The sequence below is a fragment of the Diabrotica virgifera genome, chromosome 2 (assembly GCF_917563875.1).
Source record: "Diabrotica virgifera virgifera chromosome 2, PGI_DIABVI_V3a".
In the NCBI taxonomy this organism is placed as follows: Eukaryota; Metazoa; Arthropoda; class Insecta; order Coleoptera; family Chrysomelidae; genus Diabrotica; species Diabrotica virgifera.
Genome location: NC_065444.1, coordinates 57,245,945 through 57,272,931, shown reverse-complemented (window position 1 = coordinate 57,272,931; position 26,987 = coordinate 57,245,945). Strand labels below are relative to the sequence as shown.

Sequence of the window (26,987 nt, the reverse complement as noted above, 5' to 3'; positions counted from 1 at the left end):
TAGATAATTATACGTATCACAATTTAAACTAACTTTGATTTATACTCTTTTGGCTAATGCTGATGAAAGATTTTATTGTTTTTAATAATATTAATATTTATATTAGACCTTTTTAGATTTAACTAAACGTCGCCTATGAGTGTGCGTAGAATTGTCACCAGAAAACCATATTGACAGTTTAAATTTTTATTGACATTGGCGATTATTTTTTTCTGCTTTGGCTACTCTGTTCTGATGTTTATTGCTAACTTCAGTGGTAGGTGTAACTACACTTTGTATTAGATAAAAATTTGGGTATCGTATTTGCACAATTTATATTTTAGTTTGGTAGAAAAAGAGTTCGTAACAAAAATGTCTAAAATTAACGATAGAGATCGAGTTCCTAATTACCAAACTTACAAACTGGTAATAGTTGGAGGAGGTGGTGTAGGAAAATCAGCTATAACTCTACAATTCATTCAGGTATTTTAAAAAATATGTCTGATTTACATTATTTTAGGAGTATAACACTATTTTTAAACTGAATTAGAATCGAAATCTACTTTGTTTTGTCAAAAAACCGAAAATGTGTTACATCTCCTTATTTATATGGACGAATTTAGTCCATAACCTTGTAAGATTGCCTACACTCAAAAATATTATTTTTCTTTTTTAGAGTTACTTTGCAGCTGACTATGATCCTACTATTGAAGACTCTTATACCAAACAATGTGTCATTGACGATATTCCAGCAAAATTAGACAGTAAGTAGGATTCATTTCATAATCGAACATGTGTACCATCATGCATATAAAAATATTATGAATCTCAACACCTGAACTCCAGCATGTTGTTTCATAAATATAAACATTGATTATATTTCATAATTAATGAGTCATTGTTCTGGTATTTAAACTATTGCAAATTAGATTTTATCCTCTGTTTATGGTAAAACATTTGTCATAGTGATAAGAAACTATACTATACTGTAAAATGAGGCTACTTTGTGACACTTTTTTAGGTTTTGTGATGATATATTGATGGTTTAGTGTGAAAACCTCCTATCTCATTTTTTTTTCTAAAATGACATTTTGGTGGTTTTAGTTTGAAGACCTTGTATCTCACGATTTACAACTGTTAGAAAAAATCCAAATACACTAGACTATTTTCTACAGCCAAAAAAAAAACCACTGTATATCAATTGCTCTCTCGATTTGGTGTGAATACCACATATATTTATAACCAAGAATTTGGTACTTAATTTGGAGTGTTTGTTTGAGAGATTCAACTTGCAGAAATGTTTTTTTTGAACAACAAAAGGTAGTCCGGCATATAGAAACATTTTATGAACTTTAAATCAAAAGATTTGTATTGTATCAACCTAGTATTTGGAGGTGTGCAATAAGCTGTGAAAAATGAAAACCTTGTAAATAATAATAAACACAACCTCATTTGAGATGAAAAACACGTATATCAAGATATACGAGGTATAGTTACTTGGGCAAAGGCAAAAACGCCGTATCTGCAGAGACATCACATTCGAGTAAAATCAATTTTAGTTTAAGAATTCGTATACATTTACACAGGATACGGCATAATATGCGGTGTGTTCAATGTGTTTTGACTTAACATGCTTTTTAGTAAGCAAATAAGATAGATCTGCACATTTGGGTTAGAAAAAAGTAAAAATTTCATTTTTTCACATTTTTGCAGATACGGCGTTTTTGATAAGCACGGCAGTATACTGCAAGGATATTTACGTGTTTTTCATAGTTAATATTTGTATTTCCAATTTAATAGCCAATATCAGATATTTGTCTCGTAATCCTCGAATTAAAAATACGTAACGTAATTTTTGTTTTAAGGTTATATTAATCAGAAAATCAGTTTTTAGCCTCTCCTGTAAAATTGTAATTTAATGAGATACGAGGTTTTCACACTAAGCCATCGATATAGTACATAAATTTTCGGTTTATTATAATTTTAAACATACCACCTGAAAGCTTAATCTTTCCTCTATCTTCAGTGAAAACTACACCCACCGGCACAAAATTCCGCCACCCAAAATTTTTGATTATGTTTGACAATCTACAGTGCCGGCAAAAAAAATCTTTACATTGCCAAATAAATCACCAAATTTGAAGACAATTTGCATGCGTTCTGTCTGCGCTTGGAGGGGAGGGTAGGAGAGAGGGGATAGCGTACTTGCGACGGCAATTATCTTTAGTTTACGGACTGCTTGGCGTATTTAGGGTATTCTGCGCATTTGCAGTGTAAACAGTTGGCTTTGTGCGGGTAGTCAGGATTAAACTTCTTCTAAAGTTTGAGATACTATACTTACAAATTGTTAAAAAAGGGATATAAGCTCGCATTTTCAGAAAAATTTGTGAAAACATGGGTTCTTATAATACGTAAATCTTCTTTGCCACACAAAAGTCTTAGCTTTCAAAGGGTAATGTCTTGAAAAGAGTTTTTTAGTTAATAGCAGCATTTTTTATGTACATATTTGAAAGATGATAATTTGGAATAAGGGACCGTTCAAGTATTACGTAATGCAGGCCGGGGGGGTTAAAAATCTTACGTAATACTTGAACGCTCCCTATGAAGATCTATTATCAAATTCCCTTTGGCTTATCAGGCTAGCTTTCCTTGCTGATTTATTCGAAAACCTAAATATTCTTAATAGTGGCTTGCCATGTTAACAGATTTATAAAAAACAAATTGAATTATGGCAGATTCCAATTATTGGAAAAAAGAATTTTGATTCATTCCACCACATTCAAGAACTCATGGATGAATAAGCCAAGTATGATAATAGTATAAACTTTGAGCAAGTTTTTACAGATATGTAAGCTACTTTGGACAATATAAAAAAACAACTCTGTGAATATTTCCCCGAATAAATTCAAACCAGCAACCAGCCATGACAAGAACATATGGGTACTGAAACCCCTTTTGTACAATTTGTTTTGATAAGGTAATATTCCAACAAAAATGAAAGGAAAACCTATTCAAGCGATGGAATGTTAAAACTAGACTTTTTCCCTAAAGCCCGGATCAGTTTTGGAACCGAAGAATGCAAGAATACCCAGAAAATTGTCCAGTGAAGCTCTTAACTGTTTGGTTCCGTTTGCAAAATCTTATTTATGAGAGTTGACTTTTTGCTATTAAAACGAAATTGTGAAATTGCTTAGAATGTTAAAATGGCATCATTGTTTGCATATCGGAAGTGCAGATATAGAGCCCAAGTTTGAAAAGATAGTTCGATAGAATCACTGCTTTAGATAATATTTGCAGAAATACTCCATTGCTTAAACATTTTTTGCTATCCATTGCTTAATGATTGTTATTGCTTTTAAAATAAACTTTTATGAATAATGTTTTGTTACAGTTTTGGATACTGCTGGACAAGAAGAATTTAGTGCTATGAGGGAACAATATATGAGATCTGGGGAAGGATTCTTGCTTGTATTTTCAGTAACTGAAAGATCTAGTTTTGATGAAATATATAAATTCCACAGGCAAATACTTCGAGTGAAAGACAGGGACGAGTTTCCCATGCTTATGGTGGGAAATAAGGTAAGTACTTATTTAATTATCACTCCTATCCTGAAAATTGAAGAAAGAATCTGAAACATATGCTAGAAGATAAGATAGGCGAATGTAGCATTAGAGAAATATTGTTTTTTCTATGCTATGAAGACATTAGAGAGATTAATTAATGTGTTCATAGGCAATAAGGTATAGTTTAATCCCCATTTGATCTAATCTAGTATTTGATCTCTATTTACACTGTAATACATATTTTTTCTTGGAAACCAAAGTTATAGTGCAGCCAATTGGCTTATTGTCTATCTTTCATACATATAAGTTTCTGGCTCAGGTTTTAGTGTTAACAACTACTTATGTAGCCGGGGTTGTCAGCTTCAATGCCCCCGAGTATAGTGCTGGCTCAGTTAAGTTAGAAATTGAAAAATCTCTGGAGTCTGTTGGGATTGAACCCGGACCATCCGGTTTGCCAATGAACTATAGCCAACATGAATATAGATTTGGAAGGTCTTTAAAAACTAGTGTTTTGTCATAGTGGTTGATGATTTGTGGGGACCAATATTGCAATATTTCAATCTAGCTTATCACAAAATTAAGTCATACTTGGAGATTAGGACATTTGGGTATTTGTACATGGCATGGAAATTTGGGCTAATGAACTAAAGAGCAAGGGTTAGCTCACATGTCTTCACAATATCAAAACCTTTTTTATCAAACCGAGATCAGGGTGATCAGGTGGCTGTCGAAAGGAAAAGTATTAAACAAGTTCTGTCATTGAAAGGTGCTAAATCTGAATATTATTTATTTGCCTTTATGACTCTGTCAGGCTATTAAAATTAGTATTTTTCTCTGTCCTTTCCAACAACCTAAATAGTTTAAATAAAAACCTTCAAGGAAGAGAAGAAAATATTTTAATGGCAAAGGATGATCATCATTGGCTCTACAATCCTTAGTGGGTCTTGTCCTGTTATGCGATCAGCTTCCATTCCTCACTTGGTTTTCCAATTTCATACTCTTAACACTTATAAGTCATCTACAGCTTGGTCCTTAAATCAGGCTCTGAGCCTCCATCTTCTCCTCACTATATCCGATCTTTAGTTATAAATGTGTTTTGATGAACCTACCAATACTAGATTCACTACAAAGGCAGTAAACAAGTCGAAAGATTGAAAAATGCGGAAGAAACACTATTTGATTATTTTTCCAGAACTAAATCTCAAGTTACTAACGAGCATAGATGTATACTAAATCCTTTTAAGATAAGTTGGTAAAATTGGATAACCTGCCACCGAAGATAAAAGAAAATCTTACAGATTTGTGGATTTGTCTGCTGACAGCGGAAGGGAAAATTATCTTCAACAGTTAAAAACCTATGAAACATGGTTTAATCACTTGCGTGTCAAACATAGAACAGAACATTAGAAAATATATTAAGGAATAAACATATCTAGTCTTCTTACTGAAGTGATTGTGTGTAGGAGCTATAAACCTTACTTTTTTACTTTAACACAGCTTGCAACCATGAACTCGAGTGAGACCCGCGACTTTGGGAGTCACGACCTGTAGATTGCAAAACACCAGAAGGATCAAATGAATGCTGTCATGAATCAGTAGATGCAAACCTCCAATTGATTATTAAAAATATTGAAATTGAGAGTGTGGAAATACTTGTGGAATATGGGAACCATCAAATGTAGACCAAACCAAAGAAATGAAGACGCGTATTGAAATAGCATGTCATTCATTAAACTTGAGCAGTTTCTTTGTTGTCTCATTATAAGGTTAGAACTACGCCTAAGGATGCTTCCGTGTTCTATTGTTTAAGGTTTAGAATCGTGGACAATAAAACAAGTGCATCTGAATAAGTTGGCCGTTTTTGAATTTTGGTGTTAGAGAAGAATCATACGAATATCATGGATTCAAAGAATGTCAAACGTGAAAGTGACGTGAAGGATAGGAAATGAAGCAGAAATTATATTAACTATCAAAAGAAGAAAACTTGAGTTCTTAGGACATGTGATGAGAGGCCAAAATACTCTTTGTTCCGTCTCCTTATGGTTTAGTTATTTTTTGTTTCGATTTTATTTTACATGTAGATGCATATCAGAACATTCCTAAAGCTTGGGTAAATCAGTCAGCAGAATCAAATGAGGAAATAGCAAACTTGTTTGCGAGCCATTTCTCCAGTGTCTATCGCTCAGACAAAGTTAATTTAAGTAACTACGATTTTAAATTAAAAAATTCAGTCGACATTCCGTTTATTCAATTTTCACTTTCTGAAGTCTTTGAGTCTATAAATGGTCTCAAGGATAAACTTAGTTATGGCCCTGATAACATTCCAACATATTTTTTAAAAAGATGTGTGTACAGTTTATCTAAACCTTTACATGTATTATTTAATTTATCTTTGAGACTACATACCTTCCCTAGTAAGTGGCGTGACAGTTATATATCTCCGGTATTTAAAAACGGTGACAGAGACAATATATTTATTATTATTAGACGGGAAACCCCCATTACAAAAAAAAAATAATAGTACATTTTTGATTAAAGGCTATATCAAAACTAATCTAAATAGCATCCTATTAAAAAAAGCTTAAAAGATACATATAGGTACAAATATATCACATACAGAATGAACAAAAAGTTATTTAAATAATAAATCCATTAGGTACATAAGTTATCACTAATAAACTGGCACATATGTAATAGCAATATAACATTAACATATTTCCAAAAGAGTTCTCTTAAATGACTGAAAAGAGTTATTAAACACATCCAATCTATCTTCTCTATTCATAAACTCTAGGGATCGATTCATGAATGAGTGTCTACCATAATTTGTTGCATGAAAGCCAATAAAAAATAAGTTATTTTGTCGAAGCATTCTCTGTGGAACAGCAAATTTGATTTGTGAAAGAATTTCTGAACATGATATATTTCCATTCAATAGTTTGAAAACAAAGCAAATATCAAACATGGTTCTTCTCTTCTCTAATGTATCCAGTTTAAGATACCTTAAAATATGAGAATAGTTGTGGTCAGGAATCATATTCAGATTGAACATATAATTATAATATCGTAGGAATTTATGTTGCACACTCTCCAGTAACGACTTATAGACATTATACTGAGGAGACCAGATAATTGACCCATATTCAAGCTGTGATCTGACCAACCCAACATATACTGTCTTCACTGCCTCCAAAGATAACCCTTTACAATTTCTTAGTGTAAAACCTAACATCCTGTTCGCTTTTACTGCTAGTTTATCTATATGATCACTAAAATTCAGTTTGGAGTCAAATAGTATACCCAAGTCTTTAGCTACCTCATTTATTTTAAGATTTTGCCCATTTATAGAATAGAATGATGGTATTCTATTTTTTTTCCTATGAAATGAAATCTGAAAGCATTTATCAATATTAAGGTCTAAGAGATTATGTTCACACCACTGAGAAAGACTATCCAAATCTTTTTGTAGTAAACTAATGTCAAGATCATTACGTATAGTTAAAAATAATTTGAGATCATCAGCAAACATGAGAAAGTCACAATACTTCAAGACCTTTTTGAGGTCATTAACAAACAGGTTAAATAACAAAGGAGAGCAGTGTCCCCCCTGAGGAACCCCTGAACATACCTCAATCACTCTAGATATAAAGTTACCGATTTTAACTACTAGCCTTCTATCGCACAAAAAACTACGCAACCATTCCACCAATCTATCAGAGAAACCTATATTTCTCAGCTTCTCAACCAATAACAAGTGATTGACCTTATCAAATGCCTTGGAGAAGTCAGTATACACAGCATCAACTTGATACCCCCTCTCCAAGGCATCCAACAACCTACCATGGTATAGAAGCAAGTTGGTCATTGTGGAATGACCTCCTCTAAAACCATGCTGTTCATATAAAAAATTATAGGCCTGTTGTTATGTTATCTGCCATCCCCAAACTTTTTGAATTAATTTTAAACAAATATCTTACTTGGCACTGTAGAAATCTCTTGATTAATGAGCAACATGGATTTAGGCAGGGCAAATCTACGTCTACGAATCTTGTCTTATATCATGATTACATTGTCAGGGCTTTCGAAGATGGGTACCAAATGGACTCTATTTATACTGATTTTTCGAAGGCCTTTGACACAGTGATCCGTTCTTTACTCATCTTTAAATTAAGATGTATTGGTTTTCCTGAATGGTTTCTTTCATGGTTGAGTAGTTATCTTGATGAAAGAGTTCAGTTTGTTTTTATAAAGGGTTCACTTTCGATTCCTATCTGGTCAGTTCAGGGGTCCCACAAGGCTCACATGTGGCTCTTTTCTTTAACTTGTTTATTAATGATATTTCTGAGGTAATAAAAGTTTGTCAGTTTTTGCTATTTGCCGATGACCTTAAGCTATATTTCAAAGTTTCAAATTTGTCTGATTGTCTAAGGATCCAGGAAGACTTGACTTCTCTATAAAATTGGTCTCTTTCCAATTGTCTCCAGTTAAATAAAGATAAGTGTTTTGTTATATCCTTTAGCAAATCTAAAAATAATGTTGTGTTTGACTATCACATTAATACAAGCGTTCTATCAAGAGTGACTGAAATAAAAGATTTGGGGGTGTTATTTCACAGTTCCTTGTCATTTATCCCACACATTAACAATTTGTCAAATAAAGCATACCGTAATCTAGGTTTTATCACAAGAAACTCTCGAGATCTTTCTGTACCTACATATAGAATTTTATATCTTACTTTCGTCCGTAGCATCCTGTCTTATGCTTCTATAGTATGGTCACCATACTATTTTAACCATATTTACACCCTTGAAAATATTCAAAATAAGTTTCTCCGGATTTGTGCTTATAGATTAAATTTAAAGAACATGTCTTCGGTGGAATTAAGGTCAAGGCTAAATATCAGTTCCTTAGAAGACTATAGAACTAAATGTGATTTAATTTTTCTCTATAAACTACTTGATCATACCACTGACTGTTCGGATTTATTAAGTCTTATCAACTTTAGATGTAGCACTAGAATTCTTAGAGACATGCCCGTATTTTCTATAAAACACTATCACACCAACTATGGCAAATTCTCTCCAATTAACAGGATTCAGACACTGGGAAATGACTTTAGTCAATCTTATGATCTGGTGGATACAAGATTTGTAAGATTTAAGCACTGCCTGACTGAGTATGTAAGGAATCGAAGATAAGTGACCTTTACCTTGGAGTCTTCATTTCATTTGATTTTAATTGTCAGAGATTTTCATTTTAATAATATTTTCAGGAAGTTTAATTTACTTAAATTATAATCATTTGTTTAACAATATTTATTAATTATTTAATACTTAGTTTAGTATTTGTGTTATGGTTAGGATACTTTATTTTTGTTATTTGTAAAAATGGGGACATCCCGTAATAAATAAATAAATAAATAAAATAAATAAATTATTTTCCAGAAATATCTTAATATATTAAAATACATTCATTCTTACCGATAGTTCTGGGTAATATTTGTCAATTGTATTCCTGATTCTCTTTATAAAGTTAGGTATTTGGAAAGTTTGTGCGAGGCAAGCTATGTTGCTGCTTCTTAGAAGGACAGTGATGCCGATTTGTTAATTACGTTTTTTTTCCAAAGTGAAATTTTGTAGAAGAGATAAAGACATTTTTGCTTTCCCCACCACACGGGATTTCTGGTCGAGCGCTTTTTGTAATTTTAGTAAGTAGTAGCCAACAAAACTTTGATCTGTAAACACCTCTAGCAATCAATAAAGAGTTCTATCGAAAAGTGTCGCCGAATATTATTTTAATTGCTAAAGTAATATTTAATAGCATCGTATATTCACGGTAAACTAATCGTGAAACAAACACTCTTTCTTACAACTCTTTGTAAGTAAAAATGCGGGAAAAGCGAAGTGTGGGAAGACGAAGAATATCCTAACTTATGAACTTGAGGGAATGGTTTGAATGCAGTAATGCAGAACTATTTAGAGCGGCAGTCAGCAGGTTCTACATAGCCATGATAATTCCCAACCTTCGATAGAAAATGGAATTTGAAGAAGAAGGATCTGTATACCACATTTCAAAATTCTACGTTATTTGTATTCGCGGTTACCTGTAACTTTAGTTACTTTTGATCAATTGTCTCAAATTTAATAGGGTTCTCCCTAGTACCAAGACGAATATATGTATTAAAAAGTAGTAAACTTTGCATCTGGGGCTTTTCGTTGTTTTCCTCGTAATACGAGAGATGTCGCTGAATTGCGTCTCAGAGGTGGGTTCATCGCATTGCGATGGTTTGCCTTAAATTTGCAGAATTGTTTGTATTTCCTTCAAAGTTGAGACTTCTGAGCTTCGCCGATGAGGCATAAGGATGCTGAAATAGCTGTATGGAGATGGTGGTCCAACTCTGAATCAAATATAAACAAAACCTGCCTTGATCTTTTTTATCTTTTTCATTTTTACTCAGTTTGAGTATTTAGAAACTGTCTTTCGGTCCTTTTCCTTGACGAAGGGAAGGTAAATGCGTGGCCTAAGCGTCCTCTATTTGCTTTCTCCTACTTTCGTCGTCTCTTGTGATTATATATTGTAAAATCCGGAGATATGGGATGCAGCCAGAAAGCAGTTTATTAACGAAAAGTCTTGGATTTAAAATATTGTTTATTATATTTTTATTTCAATTATTCTAATTGTTTAAAAAGTAGTAAACTTTGCATCTGGGGCTTTTCGTTGTTTTCCTCGTAATACGAGAGATGTCGCTGAATTGCGTCTCAGAGGTGGGTTCATTGCATTGCGATGGTTTGCCTTAAATTGGCAGAATTGTTTGTATTTCCTTCAGAGTTGAGACTTCTGAGCTTCACCGATGAGGCATAAGGATGCTGAAATGGCTATATGGAGATGGTGGTCCAACTCTGAATCAAATATAAACAAAACCTGCCTTGATCTTTTTTAACGAATATATGTATCAGGTCTTAAGACTCTAGGACTTTTCCTTTAAGAGCTATTGCACAGATAGATAGACTAGAAACGATTTTAAGAAGGACCTGAAAGGCAAATTGAAGAATGTATAGTAAGATTTAAAATCAAAAAAGCCCCAGAAACTTATCAGCTAAGTAGAAAAACACATTGCACTTTTTTAATATTAAATAATTATTAATGTTTGATAAGGCCAAGAAGATATAATGTGATATAAAATAATTCTATATCCCCATAAGGATTTCAATTTATGGCAATGTAAACCATTATATCGAATACATGTAATACATTACATTAATGCATCCGACTGTGACGCCAATAACATCGCATATCAATTAGACTTTATCTAACATATGTTATTAAATTATGGTACGATGACGATCAGTACACTCGATACGACAATGTACAATGTTTGAAGTGTGGCTTTATAGACGAGAAATGTATGAAGTATTTAGTCGAGGAAATGAAGCATTTTGGCTCGCAATTTTTTCGTCCAGCTTGGATTTACTTGAAATTTCCACAGAAGGTAGGGAATAGTCCAAGGATCATTTTCTATATCATGCCGCTGTACGCTCAAACCTTGGGGGTGGTTGCTACTCCATCTCGGGGGCGGGAATTTTTTATTAAATTTTAATTATGTAAATCGATGTAAAAAGTAATTCTAAGAAAAAAAATGTTTTTTACATTTTCTTCGTAAAACTAATATTTTTCGAGTTATTTGAGCTTGAAAGTAACAGTTTTTCGATGAAAAAATCGACTTTTTTAAAGGGTTTTTTGAGAATACCTCGAAAAATATGCATTTAATCAAAAATCTGTAGATATCAAAATTGTATGTTTGAGTAACACAAACCAAATTCTTTTTCTGTAATATCTTTAAGACCAACACAAACCGAGATATGGCATGTTAAAAGTTAGCTTTTTTCGTCAAATGCATAATTTGAAATATTCAAAGTAAAATAAAGAAAAAACTTTGCATTTTTAGAAAAAAACTGAAATTATCTTTTTTCAAGTATACAGCAGACTCTTAAAAAAAATAATAAAAAGTTTCTAGCCTGAAAATTAGGCGACTTATAATCAAAAAAAGGTCGGTACCTGCTTTTCTCTATGAAAAAATCAGTGAAAACAACCCCCTAACTAACCTCCTAATTAAAAATTGGTCTTCAGCCTTTCTGTAATTCCTTTTTTATTTATATTATCAATACACCCAAGAAATTTGACTTATTTAAAAGGTAAATTTTAGAAAAATTGTAGTTTAAAGAAAAATTAATTTTTTGGAATTTCCCATTTTTCACCTTTTACTTCAAAATATCTCCGAAAATACTGGAGATACGAAATTTTAATAACTAAAATTCCTTTGTACATAGATTTTCATTACAGTGAACAGTTAGTGAGATATAGCTGTTTAAAACCTCTATTTACGAGCAAACACCCCCTTATTCGAGCCCTTTAAACCCACCCTAATTAAAAACTAAGGGATCTTACAGAATTTAGTTTACACAGTCTTATAACTCTTTAAATCCTACAAAGTAATTTTTGAAAAAACTTTTTATCGCCAAAAATTAAGGAGCTATGTTTATAAAACGAATTTTTTTTTTCGAAAAATTCGGATAGTCCTCTTATGGATAATTTTCAATGTATGCATAATACCACAGAACCGGTTCGTATACTGGAAGATGACTAAAAAACTATTTGTATTTGTACATATTTGTAAATTCGTATTTTTGTGTAAATAAATGTTTTTGTAATTCTTTAATTCTACTTTTTTTCTGTATAGATCTATTAAAATATCTACTTATAAAAACTGTAATGTTATTAAAGGTGGTTTTAAAGGGTTGAAATATTATGATATATCCTAAAGTATAAAACAATCATTATTTTAACCAATCAAAACCAAATTTTACCCATATTAAAGTTTACAATGTTTTTATATAATTTTTGACAATAAGGGGTAGTTTACATCCCTAAAAATAATCAACGCCCTTAAGCATGATATAGAATATGAAGTACAGGGTGAGATGATCCTAATCCCAAATTTTTATGTAAATCGATGCAAGCCGAAATTATTCTGTTAGGATAAGTCTATTTTTTATATATAGCTCCTACAAGGATGGTTTTAAGGGTTGAAATATTATGATAGTGTATCTTAAAGTTTAAAATGCTATTTTATAATTTTTTACAATTAGGAGTAGTTTTCACCCTTAAAAAACCAAAAGCGTACAACGGCTCAATATAGAAAATGAACTAGAGGGTGTAATGAGCCTAATTTCAAATTTTTGTACAAATCGATGCTGGACGAAAAAATTGCGAGGTTTTGCCATTTTTTCAGCTTCATTTCCTCGACTAATTAGCAAAGAATATTTTTATAAATATCTTTTCTAAAAAGATATGGTAGGGGAGCCCAAGCGTGGATTTTTGCAGTTACTCGAGCGCGTCAGATTATCATATGTGGAAAAACCTGGTGCCCTGCAGATGTACCTCTACCATATATTGGCTCTTATCACAGGGGAGTTCGTTAAGGGGGGCCCAAAAAACATCTACCCTTAAAAATACTCGAAATTGTTCGATTAAGATAAGGTAAGTTAAGTACATGCAAAAGAGTGTATATTTCAAAAATCTGACGATTTGAGCGGGGCGTAAGGAAACGGGTGAGTTAAAAAGTTTCACAAAAAAAGCGAATAATTCGCGAAATGAACGTTAGATCGAAAAACTAAAAAATACGTGTTCAATATTTTTCAAAAATCTATCGAATGATACCAAACATGACCCACCACGGAGGTGGGGTGGGGGGTAACTTTAAAATCTTAAATAGGAGCTCCAAATTTTTATTCCAGATTTGGATTCTTTACGTAAAAATAAGCAACTTTTATTCGAAACATTTTTTCGAATTATGGATAGATGGCGCTATAATCTGAAAAAACGATTGTTGAAAATTGAAAATTAAATTAAAAAATGGCAAGTGCCCACTAAAATGAAAAACTTCACTTAACTTTTTTTTTGTTTTAGGACCTATTCTTTACAACCCAATAGGTCCCCAAAGCGCTCGAGTGACTGCACATTTATCATACTTTGCTCCTCTACTAATATGTTCGAAAAATTGTGTTCTTCATTCCAGGGATTAAACATTTGTTGCCTGTCCCATTAACACATTAAACGCCACGTGACTTGTATTTAACTCACACCCTGTTTGGACCAGATTATGTGAGTTAAATATAATTCCATTAACATGGAGCCTGTAGTCAAAAAAAAATTAATTTGGCGGTTAATGTGTTAAACTTCGTTCTAACTATTCAGGGGAATCAAGAATGACGAGAACTTAAGAATAAAAATACGGAAAATGGATAGATAAAATGTGCCATCGAGTTGACCATGTGCCATTGACCTCTTATCTCGTCCATGATTGATCTGCTCCATGATTGATCTGCTCCAAGTTTGTGCTGGGCGACCTCTTTTTTTTCCTTGGGGATTCCACTCTAGAGCAGCCTTTGCAATACAGGAGCTATTTTTTTGAAGTTTGAGACCGATTAACCCCACTTTCTGGACTTCATTTCATTTTGTACCCTCTTTTGTCCGGTCAGGTGTAGTAGATGTTGTTGCTGATCAGGCCAGAAAATATGAACAATTCTTCGTAGGCTTTTGTTAATAAAGACCTGCAGTTTGTCTCTAATGGTTTTTGTGACTTTCCAGGTTTCACAACTTGTGAAAATGAAAAAGATTTTATGCAGCAAAGATTTAACATTGGCCCTCAGAATAAGTTTAATTAAATGTTACGTACATAGTGTGCTTTACTATGGAGCTGAATTATGGACAATAAATCGAAATGCAATAAATCGACTTAACGCGTTTGAAATGTGGTCATTTAGAAGAGTGTTACGGATTTCATGGGTAGATAGAGTCACGAATATAGAAGTGTGAAGGAGAATGGGTAGAGAGAGGGAAATTTAAAACACAATAAAAGAAAGGAAATTGCAGTATCTTGGACATATGATGATAGGCGAAAGATATAACATCTTGAGACTCAATAATTCAAGGGAAAATAGAGGGTTGAAGAAGTGTAGGAAGGAGACGCGTTTCCTGGTTGAACAACCTGAGAGAATGATTTGGTTGTAGCTCAAGGCAACTGTTCAGAGCAGCTGACTCGAATGTCAAAATAGCTATTATGATTGATTGTTAACCTTCGTCGCGGAGATGGCACTTAAAGAGGAAGGTTTCACATCCGTAGAGTAGAACAGACAAGATATTTTTCGGATCTTTATTTTTGTAGTAAACTGGCCAGACCACTAAACAAGGTTGAGAATGCTGAATGCTTGTTGAGCTTTTCGTATCATCTGTTGCTTAAAATTAATATCCACAACATAACAATTGGACGGACATGAAGAACGTCCTAAGAGAGAGAGAGAGAGTACAAACAGGCTGCTGGTTGCAAAAATATGAGGCTATTACCTGTAATATAGGGATGTCTTAAAACTATTGGTTCAAAAAGTACGAAGGGTACTAATAATGTATTGAAGAGAGAGAAATACAAATAGTGCAAAGCAAACTAGAAAATAAAGAGAAACCAAACAATACAAATTAATAGATCCATCACTAGTTCGGAATAAAGTGGAGTAAAGTCGGGAATGGACTTTATTGAAGTACAACAGAGAGGTTGCGTCTTCTTTTTCTTAATAATAAACTTTGTACTTATTCAAAACTTAAAACGTCTTCCCGTCTGTCTTATTACGAAAATTATTATCTTTTTAAGAAAAATTGACATACGACAATAAGATCTAAACTAGAAGGCATTGACAACTAAACACGAATAGAGTCTTCATACTTTTGATTTGATTCAAAGTTATTGTAGGTTTCTTGTCCATTACTTAAATGGAGGGAATATGTGAATATTATATCTACATTTTTGTATTCGCATGATTTAGTGCTATGTTACACGTTTTAATATTTTTCCTGTTTAGTCTTATAAAATGAAAACTGTGTCATTTTTTTTTCACAAGCTATTGTCTAAACTCCCAAACATGTTTTAATTTTGATTTTGTTACTTTTTATCACCGCTTAAATTGTTGTGTATCGACAAAGTCATTTTTTAGGGTAAGATTAATTGTTAATTTTCTATTGCAAACTCGATAAGATATCACAACAGATAAGAAATAATTTAAGTAAACAAAAACTTAAAAAATATTTATAAAAATATACATGCACCTACAAAATTATTAAAGAAACAGAGTTAAATGTTATGATAAGAAAGGAATATCTTCTATTTGTAATTTATTTGTGTTGTGTAGGGCCGGTTGTTCGAACGCTAATCAACAATGATCACTATCAAATATTTAATTACTGTCACCAACTGTCAATGTCAACTTTGATTGGGTTGCTGAAAATATAATTGATTATAATTATGAGATTAGTTAATCAATTAACCTAACAATTATTAACATAATTGATTAACTAATTTCATAATTGTAATCCATAATTATGTTTTCAGCAGCCCAAACAAAGTTGACATTGACAGTTGGTGACAGTAATTAAATATTTGATAATGATCATTTTTGATTAGCGTTCGAACAACCGGCCCGTAGTGTATTATTCGACGAGTTAAGACGAACCTGAAAGGGAAATACAAAACTGGAAAGCCACAGGACCTGGAAACATCCTCATTGAATTAAGAAAACTCGAACCGTCAATACTAATAGAATTGTTGGCGGAGATCTTTAATAAATGTCTAATCAAACAAGAAAATATATTCCAGAAAATTAGAGCTTGGCGTGTATAGACTCTATACACAAACAAAGAAACAAAAATAAATATAAAAATTACAGACGTATAAGCGTTGTTAGTTTATTGGGGACGTTGTACGGTCGATTGATAAAGGAACGAATCGAAAATCAGTGTGAGGAAATATAAGATCAGACTGGATTCCGTGTTTGCAGTCTTGTGTTAATAGTACATTTGCACTTCAACAAATTATAGAGAAAAGAAGAGCCGGAAATTTATCGACTCATTTATTGTCTGTTGGCTTATACAGACTATCTCTGACTAGAACACAAGTACCTTGTGCAATTTTCGAGCAAGGATGAAATACATTCACATATGATCTTTAAAATCTTAAGACATCGACTTAATGTCGACTACTTTTTAATATAGAATGTAACAATAATGCAATTTAGAGGTTTTTACACCTATTGAAGTGGCTAGTTACAATTACTTGTACACTGGACGTAAGTAAGCACATTTTCTTATTTTTTTCAACTGTCAAAATTTCACCCTTTTGCTTTTTAATCTTAGTGGTTCACATATTTCCAGGTTTACACTGATGATGGTCAGTTTGACCGAAAACGTTTTGTACTTCCACTCCCTTGTGGATACATTTAATAAATTCATATGCCTACATACAACAGAAGTGTTTACTTCATTCCACGTTGATTTACAATGCCGTAGATACAATAGAATCCAAACAGCTTTTATGGTACGGGCGTTTAATGCGAAGAAGTATAATTTGTCGCATAATTTCGTATTATACTAAATATGAAATACATGTCGCATAATAATACATTTATATTATAAATTTATATTATCCGTCGTATAATAAACAAGTGTTTTATTATTTTGAATGTTTTCCATTTAATTGCAATATCTACAGGAAATAAATATAATTTACTTATCACTAAAATTCATTTTTCGGATAAGCAATGTTTTGGAAAACCCAGTGTATTATTTATATTTATTTCTGTAGATACATAAGCATCAAAATTAACGTACCACCTTAAAAATGGGAAATTTTTGATGTCTCGTATTTCCTAAACCTGTTGTCCGATTTTAGTGATTTTTTAAATATGTTATAGCTTTATTCTTCAAGGATATCTATGTAATAATATTGTTGCTAAACAGTTCAAGTGTCATTGTACACCGGGTGTAACAATAATAGTGTGTTTTTTCCTCAAAGTTTGGAACACCCTGTGGAATATTCTAGCGTATATAAAATATTGAAATTAAAACTCAACTGTAGCCTTAAGCTTTCTTAACATTTTGCTTGTTGATTCATTTGCTTATGTTTGATAATAAAAAAGTTACGTATTTTAACAACTAGCAACGTTCTACATCAATACAGGGTTTTTCTAAATAAGTGCGACAAACTTTAAGGGGTAATTTTGCATGAAAAAATGATGACCGTTTGCTTTATAAACATATGTCCGCAAATCATTCGTTTTTGAGATACGGGATGTTGAATTTTTTCTTACAAACTGACGATTTATTTATTGCTCTAAAACCGGTTGCGATATGCAAATGAAATTTGGTAGGTTTTAAGAGGTAGCTATTGCGCATTTTTTGGCATACAATTAAGAATTTTATATTCACCATTGGCGTGCATATGGGTAATAAGACCGGTATGAACGCCAATGGTAAATATAAAATTCTTAATTGTATGTCAAAAATGCGCAATAACTTCCTCTTAAAACCTACTAAATTCCATTTGCATATCTCAACCGGTTTTAGGGCAATAAATAAAACGTTGCTAGTTGTTAAAGTACCTAACTTTTTTATTATCCAACATATGCATGAATCAAAAAGCAGAATGTTAAGAAAGCCTAAGGCTACAGTTGAGTTTTAATTGCAATATTTTATATACGCTAGAATATTCCACAGGGTTTTCCAAACTTTGAGGAAAAAACACACTATCATTGTTACACTCGGTATACAATGACACTGACACTTATCTGTTTAGCAACAATACTATTACATCGATATTCTTGAAGAATAAAGCTATAACATATTAAAAAAAGCACTAAAATCGAAGAACAGGTTTTGGAAATACGAGATATCAAAAATGTCCCATTTTTAAAGTGGTGCGTTAATTTTGATGCTTAGTGTATTTAGACGTTCTTGCGATTTCTCGCAAAAGTCGAACAAAAGTAAACACTCAATATTTTGAAAGTAAAAAGAAACACTTTTTCACAACATTAATTGAGTTTCCTTTATTAAATAAAGTGAGGGGCAAAATTATGGAATAAGTTCAATTTTTCGAGAATGGGCGATTTTGGAGACAAATCCTGAAGCAGGTCGATTTTTATTTTTAAATTACGCTTTTTTGGAATACCAATATATCGTTGTGACGTTATCCATCTGGGCGTGATGACGTAATCGATAATTTTTTTAACTTGAGAATAGGAGTCGTGGGCTAGCTCATTTGAAAGTTTATTAAATTCTTTTCTTCTGTAATATAAACTATAACATAATTATTTATACAGGGTGGCAAAAAAAATAATTTTTAAATTAAATTCATTTACACAACAAGAAGTACCTACCTATGTATGTATGTAATTTATTGAATTCAAAACATTCAAAACACTGCTGCCACAAAACAGAAAAAAATTATTCCGCTTAAATTAAATTAAATGTTGAAACTGTCACTCTCCTGCCTCTTGGCAGTGATTGGAACGATGATTGATGATCTTCCTGAATATTGTCGATCATTTCTGGAGTTATATTAAGAATTTCCAAGTATGACAGAGAATCATCAAATTAATTCAGAGCAAATTGCAACTGATACAAACATTTCTAACATGCCTGTTTTACGTGTACTAAAAAAGAGAAATATCATCCGTATAAAATTATATACTACCCAGTATATCAATGAGGATGATCCAGATCGCCGAATGCAGTTTTGCGAAATAATGCACATTCGCTAAATCCTTTTTTTCTGATGAAATAACCTTGTGTTTACACGGAACAGTAAATCGGCAAAGCTGGAGATATTGCATCCTTCCACCAAGATCTCCAGATCTTACACCACTTGATTTTTCCTATATGGTTACTTAAAATCGAAAGTTACATCGATCGACCACAAAATTTACAAGATTTAAAAAATATAATTATATTGAAGATTCGAAAGGTCCAGGGTAAAATTGAAGGCAAGAGAGGAATAGGACGCAAGAAAATGTCCTTGCTCCGAAACATAAGGCAATGGACAGGGATTACCGACATACAATCACTGATACACATTGCAAGAAACAGAGAGTTAATGGAAAACGTGATCGCCAACATCCATTAGTGGATTTGCATTTGAAGAAGAAGAAGAAGATTCGAAATATAACACCAGAAACGTTCAAGAACATTGTCATCTTCGGTTTAATTACAGCTAAGAAGCAGGTGGGAGGCATTCGAATAAGCCAAAAACAAATTTTAATTAGTCAAATACACAAGTTTTCTATGTTTTCTATCAGCAATAAGTTATATTTGTATTAAAAAAAATTACATATATATAATTCAAATCCTAAATATTTTTTTGGCCAAATGTTACACCACTTGATTTTTCCTATGGAGTTACTTAAAATCAAAAGTTTACATTGATCGATCACAAAATTTACAAGATTTAAAACATACACTAAGCATCAAAATTAACGCACCACCTTAAAATGGGACATTTTTGATGTTTCGTATTTCCTAAACGTGTTGTCCGATTTTAGTTATTTTTTAGTATGTTATAGCCTTATTCTTTAGGAATATCGATGTAGTAATATTGTTGCTGGATATGTAAATGTCATTGTATACCGGGTGTAACAATCATACTGTTTTTTTTCCTCAAAGTCCGGAACACCCTGTGTAATATTTCAGCATATATAAAACATTGAAATTAAAACTCGATTGTAGCCTTAGGCTTTCTTAACATTTTGCTTTTTGATTCATTTGCTTTTGTTGGATAATAAAAAAGTTAGGTACTTTAACAACTAGCAACGTTCTTCATCAATACAGGGTATTTCTAAATAAGTGCGACAAACTTTAGAGGGTAATTCTGCATGAAAAATAATGACCGTTTGCTTTATAAACAGATGTCCGCAAATGCTTCATTTTCGAGATACGGGATGTTGATTTTTTCTTACAAACTGAAGATTTATTTATTGCTCTAAAACCGGTTGAGATATGCAAGTGAAATTTGGTAAGTTTTGAGAGGTAGTTATTGCGCATTTTTTGACATACAAATAAGAATTTTATATTCACCATTGTCGTGATACGGGTAAAATGACCGGGTAATATGACTCGTATGCACGCCAGTGGTGAATATAAAATTCTTAATTGTATGTCAAAAAGTGCGCAATTACTACCTCTTAAAACCTTCTAAATTTTATTTGCATATCTTAACCGGTTTTAGAGCAATAAATAAATCATCCGTTTGTAGGAAAAAATTCAACATCCCGTATCTCAAAAACGAAGTCTTTGCGGACATATGTTTATAGACCAAAGGTCATTATTTTTTCATGCAGAATTACCCCTTAAAGCTTGTCACACTTATTTAGAAACACCCTGTATTGATAAAGAACGTTGCTAGTTGTTAAAGTACCTAACTTTTTTATTATCCAACATAAGCAAATGAATCGAAAAGAAAAATGTTAAGAAAGCCTAAGGCTACAGTTGAGTTTTAATTTCAATATTTTATATACGCTAGAGGCTAAAATATTCCACAGGGTGTTCCAAACTTTGAGGAAAAAACACACTATCATTCATACACCCGGTATACAATGACACTTACTTATTTGGCAACAATATTTATTACATCGATATTCTTGAAGAACAAAGCTATAAAATACAAAAAAAAGTCACTCAAATCGGACAAGAGGTTTAGAAAATTCTAGACATCAAAAATTTCCCATTTTTAAGGTGGTGCGTTAATTTTGATGCTTAGTGCAGAATTAAATTGGAAATTCGTACTGCAAATAAACATTATTTTGTGAATAGATTATGTACAAACATACTTATTGTGTTGTGTTAATTAATTTAATTTAACAATCAAATATTTTTGGCCACCATGTATAGATAATTATTATGTTAATGTTTATATTACTGAATAGAGAATTGAATAACCTTTCAAATGAGATAGCGCACGACCCCTAGTCTCATTTTAAAAAAAAATCGATTACGTCGTTATGCCCAGGTGGATAACGTCATATATACTCAATCTTCAAGTTGATATCTACAGAAAATGGATAATTTATGAACAAGAATACATGAACCGCAGAATGGAGGGACCGCAGACGTTCGGATACAATTAGCGTCTCTTTGCAAAGACAATGACGTCGACTTTGCAAAGTAACAAGACACTTACTCAACACACACACTACACATTACACCTCAGTGATAAGTTATACAATTACGTGGCTAAAGGTTCTAGTTCTAAACCAAGGCCAGAATCAGAAAAAAAAAGAATACATAAATTTTAATCTTACAAATTTTTGTCTCACAACATTATTGTCAAGTAAAAGACTGTTATTTTTGGCTCATGAACATAGTTACAATTTGACCCACTCTCTATGACTCACCCCATATTAAAATAATTTTTTATACAATACGTTTAGGTTTCGATTAGATATAGGCGACTGAAAGAAGCGCTAAAATCGGCAACATTGCTTATACCACTAACGTTTAATCGTCGAATGACGGAGGAGTTAAAATCTGCGAGAATCAGGTGCTTCAGCGTGGGAAGTGGGGATCGGCTGGTACTAGATGGCGCGCAGTGTTGCCATTTATAGGTGTTATATCTAATTTAAAACTAAACATGCTGTATAAAGTTTTACGGAGTTCATCAGCTTGTAAATTTTTTTTATACCGTTTATTTATTAGTCTCTACTATTAATTTAATGTTTATAGGTTGATCTTGAACACCAAAGAGTTGTCTGGCAAGAAGAGGCCCAGCAACTGGCTAGGCAACTAAAAATCCCGTACATAGAATGTAGTGCGAAAATGCGGATGAACGTCGACAATGCCTTCTACGAATTAGTACGAGTCGTTCGAAAATTTCAATTGTCAGAAAGGCCGCCTTTGAAGCCGAATTACATCAAGCGAAACAAAAAGAACTGTTGTCTTCTTTAATCATTCGATTTTGTTCGTTTTGCCATCACATTTTATCTTAGATTTTAAACAACGATCGGAGTTCCATCACAACAAATGGAAAAAATGTAATTGCCAAAAAATTTCCAGATTTTATGGTTCTTATGTAAAGAACGTTTAGTGATTTGAAAAAAGGTGTTACTTACTTACCGATTGATTGTTGTAGATCAATATATCAGTGGAGAACATCTACCTTATTACAGTAACAGTCAGTTTTGTTTTCTAAAATGACAATATTTCAAATTGGAGTTATTGTACAAGAGAAAACAGTAGTTTCCTAGAAGTTATAGCACGAAAATCAAAATAACTAATCATACCTCAATAATCAAAACTTTGTTCTCAGGTTATGGATATATTCCATTTAAAATTTGCACAAAGCGACAAAAAGGGTAGGGAGCTTTAAACGTAGACACTGTAACAGGTAGCTCTTCTTCTTTTTCTTCCTCTTCTTTGGTTTCTTGGGCTTCACCTACATGGGTATTTGGCCAGCTCATCGTCGCGGAATAAAGCAAGAATTCCTTTTTCACCTACAATTTGGTTGGTTGGTATGGGACAAACATAACAGAGGTTAAATGTTAACTCGCTGAGATAACTGCCGACCTTCTTCTTCAGTCTTCTTCTTCTCCCGAACAAATAAATACAGTTGACGTGACAGCACGATGCATTATTCAGTACATATACACACATCAAATAGGAAAGACGGTCGGTACGAGTATATGATGGAGATGGGATAGATCAATCAATACTCGGTCCGGCAAGGAACGGCTCAGAGATTAATCAATACTTAGTCGCCGCGGAAGGATCGTTTGGCTTTAACTCAATAAGAATAAGTTAAGAACCAGGTTGGCCTCCAGACAAGATCTTTCGGTGAGTGGCGTTCGTCCCAGATCAATTCTCCGGTAGAACTCTCCTTCTGTTGCGGCGAAGCTCCTTTTATATCATTCTCGGTGATATGGATATTAGTTTTTACTAATTAACGTGTTTTTAAAAATTTTTCCCCCTACTTATATTCAAAAGTTCGTTCAAAACATGAGAGAGCGCTCTTTACTAATTCTTGTGGCCTCTTACAATTCACACACCTTCACTTTACTATGAGCTAGATTTCGTGGACTTTCTTCACATTATTGGTGTGACGGCATCGGTGGGCCGTTCACTACATGGTGCATCCAATGTAGATATGCGGCCGTTAGCCGTTAAAAAATTCACGGAGCAAAATTTGACACTGTAGTCAGAAGGAGCATTAGTCCCATAATATTTATCCAGCTTTTTGAGCTTTTCTTTTGTTTCTCGCCGTTTTATTTCTCAAATAATAATGTTTAATGGGAGATCGAACATCGTTTTTCTTATATGCGTTATTTTTCCAAACACGTCAACTTTATGCAGCTATCATTTTTATGCACCTCTAAAAAATATACTAATCGCGTCAAAATTTGACATATATGTTAACATAAGGTTAGACTTTCTAGAATTCATGTTTTTTTGGAGATCGCATAGCCCTAAAGCCACCTTTACCCGGTCAATATTATTGAAGCAATATCGATTTTGGTCAATATATTGAACGTGTAAGGAGTATATTGAAACAATAATATCATTAAAAAAATATTTCCTCAATAATATTGACCGTGTACAGGTGGCAATGGATAAAGGAGGTTATTTTTCAGATCATCAGATATATGCGCTCTATAATTCACTAATTTTATTGTCGCAATTTTCAAATTTATAAAAACTGTGGGGAAGCATGACAAGGTTACATGGTTATTTTGAGAATATTATGTACGAATAATAATCTCAACACATTTATATTTTAATTTCTTAAAATGCGGTGGTTCTCATGGAACTGTTATTGGCCTCATTAATAGACAAACGTGCATATATTTGGTTAATGTCGTTGTCCTTATAGACAAGAAACGTTCTGAAATAGCTGACATGTCTTGTCAAAATCAATACAAAACTAAATGTAATGCAAAAATTTTGAAATTCAATACCTAAGAAGCGCAGGGTACATACTTAATAACTTCATTACCAATAAATATACAGTAATGTACGGTGTGTGTCACGTCTAATTTAACAATAAATAGAATTTTTAAATTTTTTTTAAGTATCGAGTGCATCTGTACTGCCTTCCCTCATTATGGAGTATTGGACCCTCTTGCGTTTCTTTTCTACTCCTCTTCTATTTCTCGCTCTCTGTTTGTTCTCTCCCCATCTCATGTCAATTCTTTCATGATCTCTTGTTACAATTATTGTTCAGCTATTACCATGACTGTTATTTTCTCTTGTTTTGTTCTTCACCATAGTTCTGCGTTTGTTATTTATTAGGCCAGTATATTTTTAGGATTTTTCCCAACGATTTATTTATAAAGGTTTGTTCGAGTACATAATTGTACGGAAAAAATTATAATGCGACCTATGAACTATAACTACATACTGGCCCTTTTTACATAGTTTAGCAGTTCTTCTTGACCTATTCTTTTCAAATAAGTCTCAACAAACATTTGAAACATTATGTGTGAAAACGTTATCTGTGTTTACGTTTAAAACTACTTACCCTTACCTTAACGAACTTACTCATCATCGAAAACAATATATTTAAATGTATAATTGATAAAACGCATTACAAGTTTTAATTATTTTCTTTGATCATTTTTAGATATCTAATATTGCAAACATATTTTTGAAGGTATTTGTTCTGAAAACAGATGTGTTGATCGGTCTATTTATCAATCGATATGTAAAATATGTAAAACTGGATGGATTAATATAAATCATTTTAAAGTAGGTACTGATTTGTGTGACGATACACTTCATAAATCATAGATTAGAAAAAATAGCTAGTTCGCTAATTAGTTAGAAATAGTGACAAATTATTGAATTATCTCGTTTATTATTAACTTTACGATATAAGTGTACCTAAAAAAGTGGAGAGAATGATATTTTATATAATTTTGATCTCTTTTATTTTTTGGTAAAATCAATGTTTAAGGTCGTATAGTCCAGGGCCGAAAAATAAAAACGGGAAAAAAATCAATACAGGTATTTGAAGGTGCTAAATCGTAGGGGGGATATACTTAATAAAAAATACATACAGAGATACTCGTAAATCGACATCATTTTTTTATAAACAAAGGCCAAAGTCAGAAAATATTGTTTTTTGCCTATAGCATTTTTAGTATCATATTTACAGCAAAAGTTGTTTTATAAAAGTTGTGTATCATGAAAAAATGAATATTTTAAATTTTTACAAGTTAAAATTTATAAAGAATTAACCGAGATAATTGCAAAAAACCACGTTTTTTGCACTATTTTTTAAATGTTAATACCTTTTACCAAATAGGTCGTAAGAAACTTATTATACCTTGATCATGAGGCAATTACGTGCCTTTATTAGTGTACAAAATTTCAAGAAGATCAGTTTGTTAGTTTACGAGTTATGTTAAATGTTTATCCCACACATCGAATATTTAAACAATCATTGTTGCCCAAGGAGTATTTTCAGAAATTTTTGGCAAAGTGGAATGAGTTCATAAAGACTCAACTTACTAATAAAGTAAAAAAAATAATAGATTTGTTTTTTAAATGTTGTTAAACAAGTCGATAAAAAAATGGTGTGTTTTTTCCTTATAAACAATTAGAATATCTTTGTTATTTTTTCAGAAAATTAATTACAATTGGTTGTATCAAAATGCTGGTAAAAAAAACACTCATTAAACAAGAAAAAACAACTTTCTAGGACAAATAATAGCCAAGTTATACTTTTTTTTTTGAAAAATCACATCTCGATTGTTTATAATATTGAGGGTTGAAATTTTTACAGAATGATAATAAATATCTATATTTTATATTGCAATTGATAAGTACGGAATATCTTCCATTTAAAAAGAGTAATAACAACCCTATAAAGTGAAGTTACTCACGCTGACTGAGCTGGGACCATGTGATGGGGAAGATTGTCGGAGTCCAGTTTCGCGCGTCGAGATTTTGCTATAGAATGTTCAATTTGGACGCTTGAAAAATTTTATAATATCTCAGCTTCCAGAAAACGTAGAGCCTTCATTTTTTGTTTAAATTCGGGTAACTCGACGAAAGAATAACGCCTAGCTAACTTTCATTTACCGGAAAAATCGGAAAATTCTGGAAAATGGACTTTTTTATTCAACATTCATTTACAATGTTAACACTAATATATTTTGATAAATATTTTCATAAAATATTATAAATTTGTAAATAAATATTAAAATATAATTATAGTATATATCTATTTATATACAGGGTGGTTCATTTTATTCGCCTCGGTGTCTGTACGGAAAACGACTTGATTTAAAAAAATTTCTTCATAGACATATAATACAGGGCAATTAATACTACAATCTAAAAATAATGTGAATTATACAGGGTGCTACAAAAAAAGAGTAGTATATCAAAGATATATTTTTTATGGAACATCCTACAATTGATGAAATTTTTAAATTGCCAATAAAGAACAGGGTATTTTGATTCATTTAAATTTTTACAAAAATATACAATTTTAGAAAAAAAATAAATATTTGCAAATCTAAAAGTCGGTGACAAATTTTTTCTTAGATCTTCATAATAGACTATTCAGCATTTTT

General features: G+C 32.2%; 1 protein-coding gene across 1 annotated transcript; it reads left to right on the top strand.

Moving 5' to 3' along the window:
- Positions 1–232: 232 nt before the first annotated feature.
- LOC126880045 (ras-like protein 2) lies at positions 233–25,567 on the top strand. Its single transcript, XM_050643676.1, has 4 exons — positions 233–462; positions 656–743; positions 3,371–3,558; positions 22,138–25,567. The coding sequence occupies exons 1-4, from the start codon at positions 352–354 to the stop codon at positions 22,357–22,359; spliced, it is 609 nt and encodes a 202-aa protein (XP_050499633.1). The 5' UTR covers positions 233–351; the 3' UTR covers positions 22,360–25,567.
- Positions 25,568–26,987: the final 1,420 nt, after the last annotated feature.

What these genes read in the sequence shown, in the direction of transcription:
- LOC126880045 (XM_050643676.1), top strand. Translation starts at nt 352, where the DNA reads ATGTCTAAAATTAACGATAGAGATCGAGTTCCTAATTACCAAACTTAC. An exon ending in TAACTCTACAATTCATTCAG is followed by an intron (nt 463 to 655) that starts GTATTTTAAAAA and finishes TTTCTTTTTTAG; the next exon opens with AGTTACTTTGCAGCTGACTA. An exon ending in TGCTTATGGTGGGAAATAAG is followed by an intron (nt 3,559 to 22,137) that starts GTAAGTACTTAT and finishes TAATGTTTATAG; the next exon opens with GTTGATCTTGAACACCAAAG.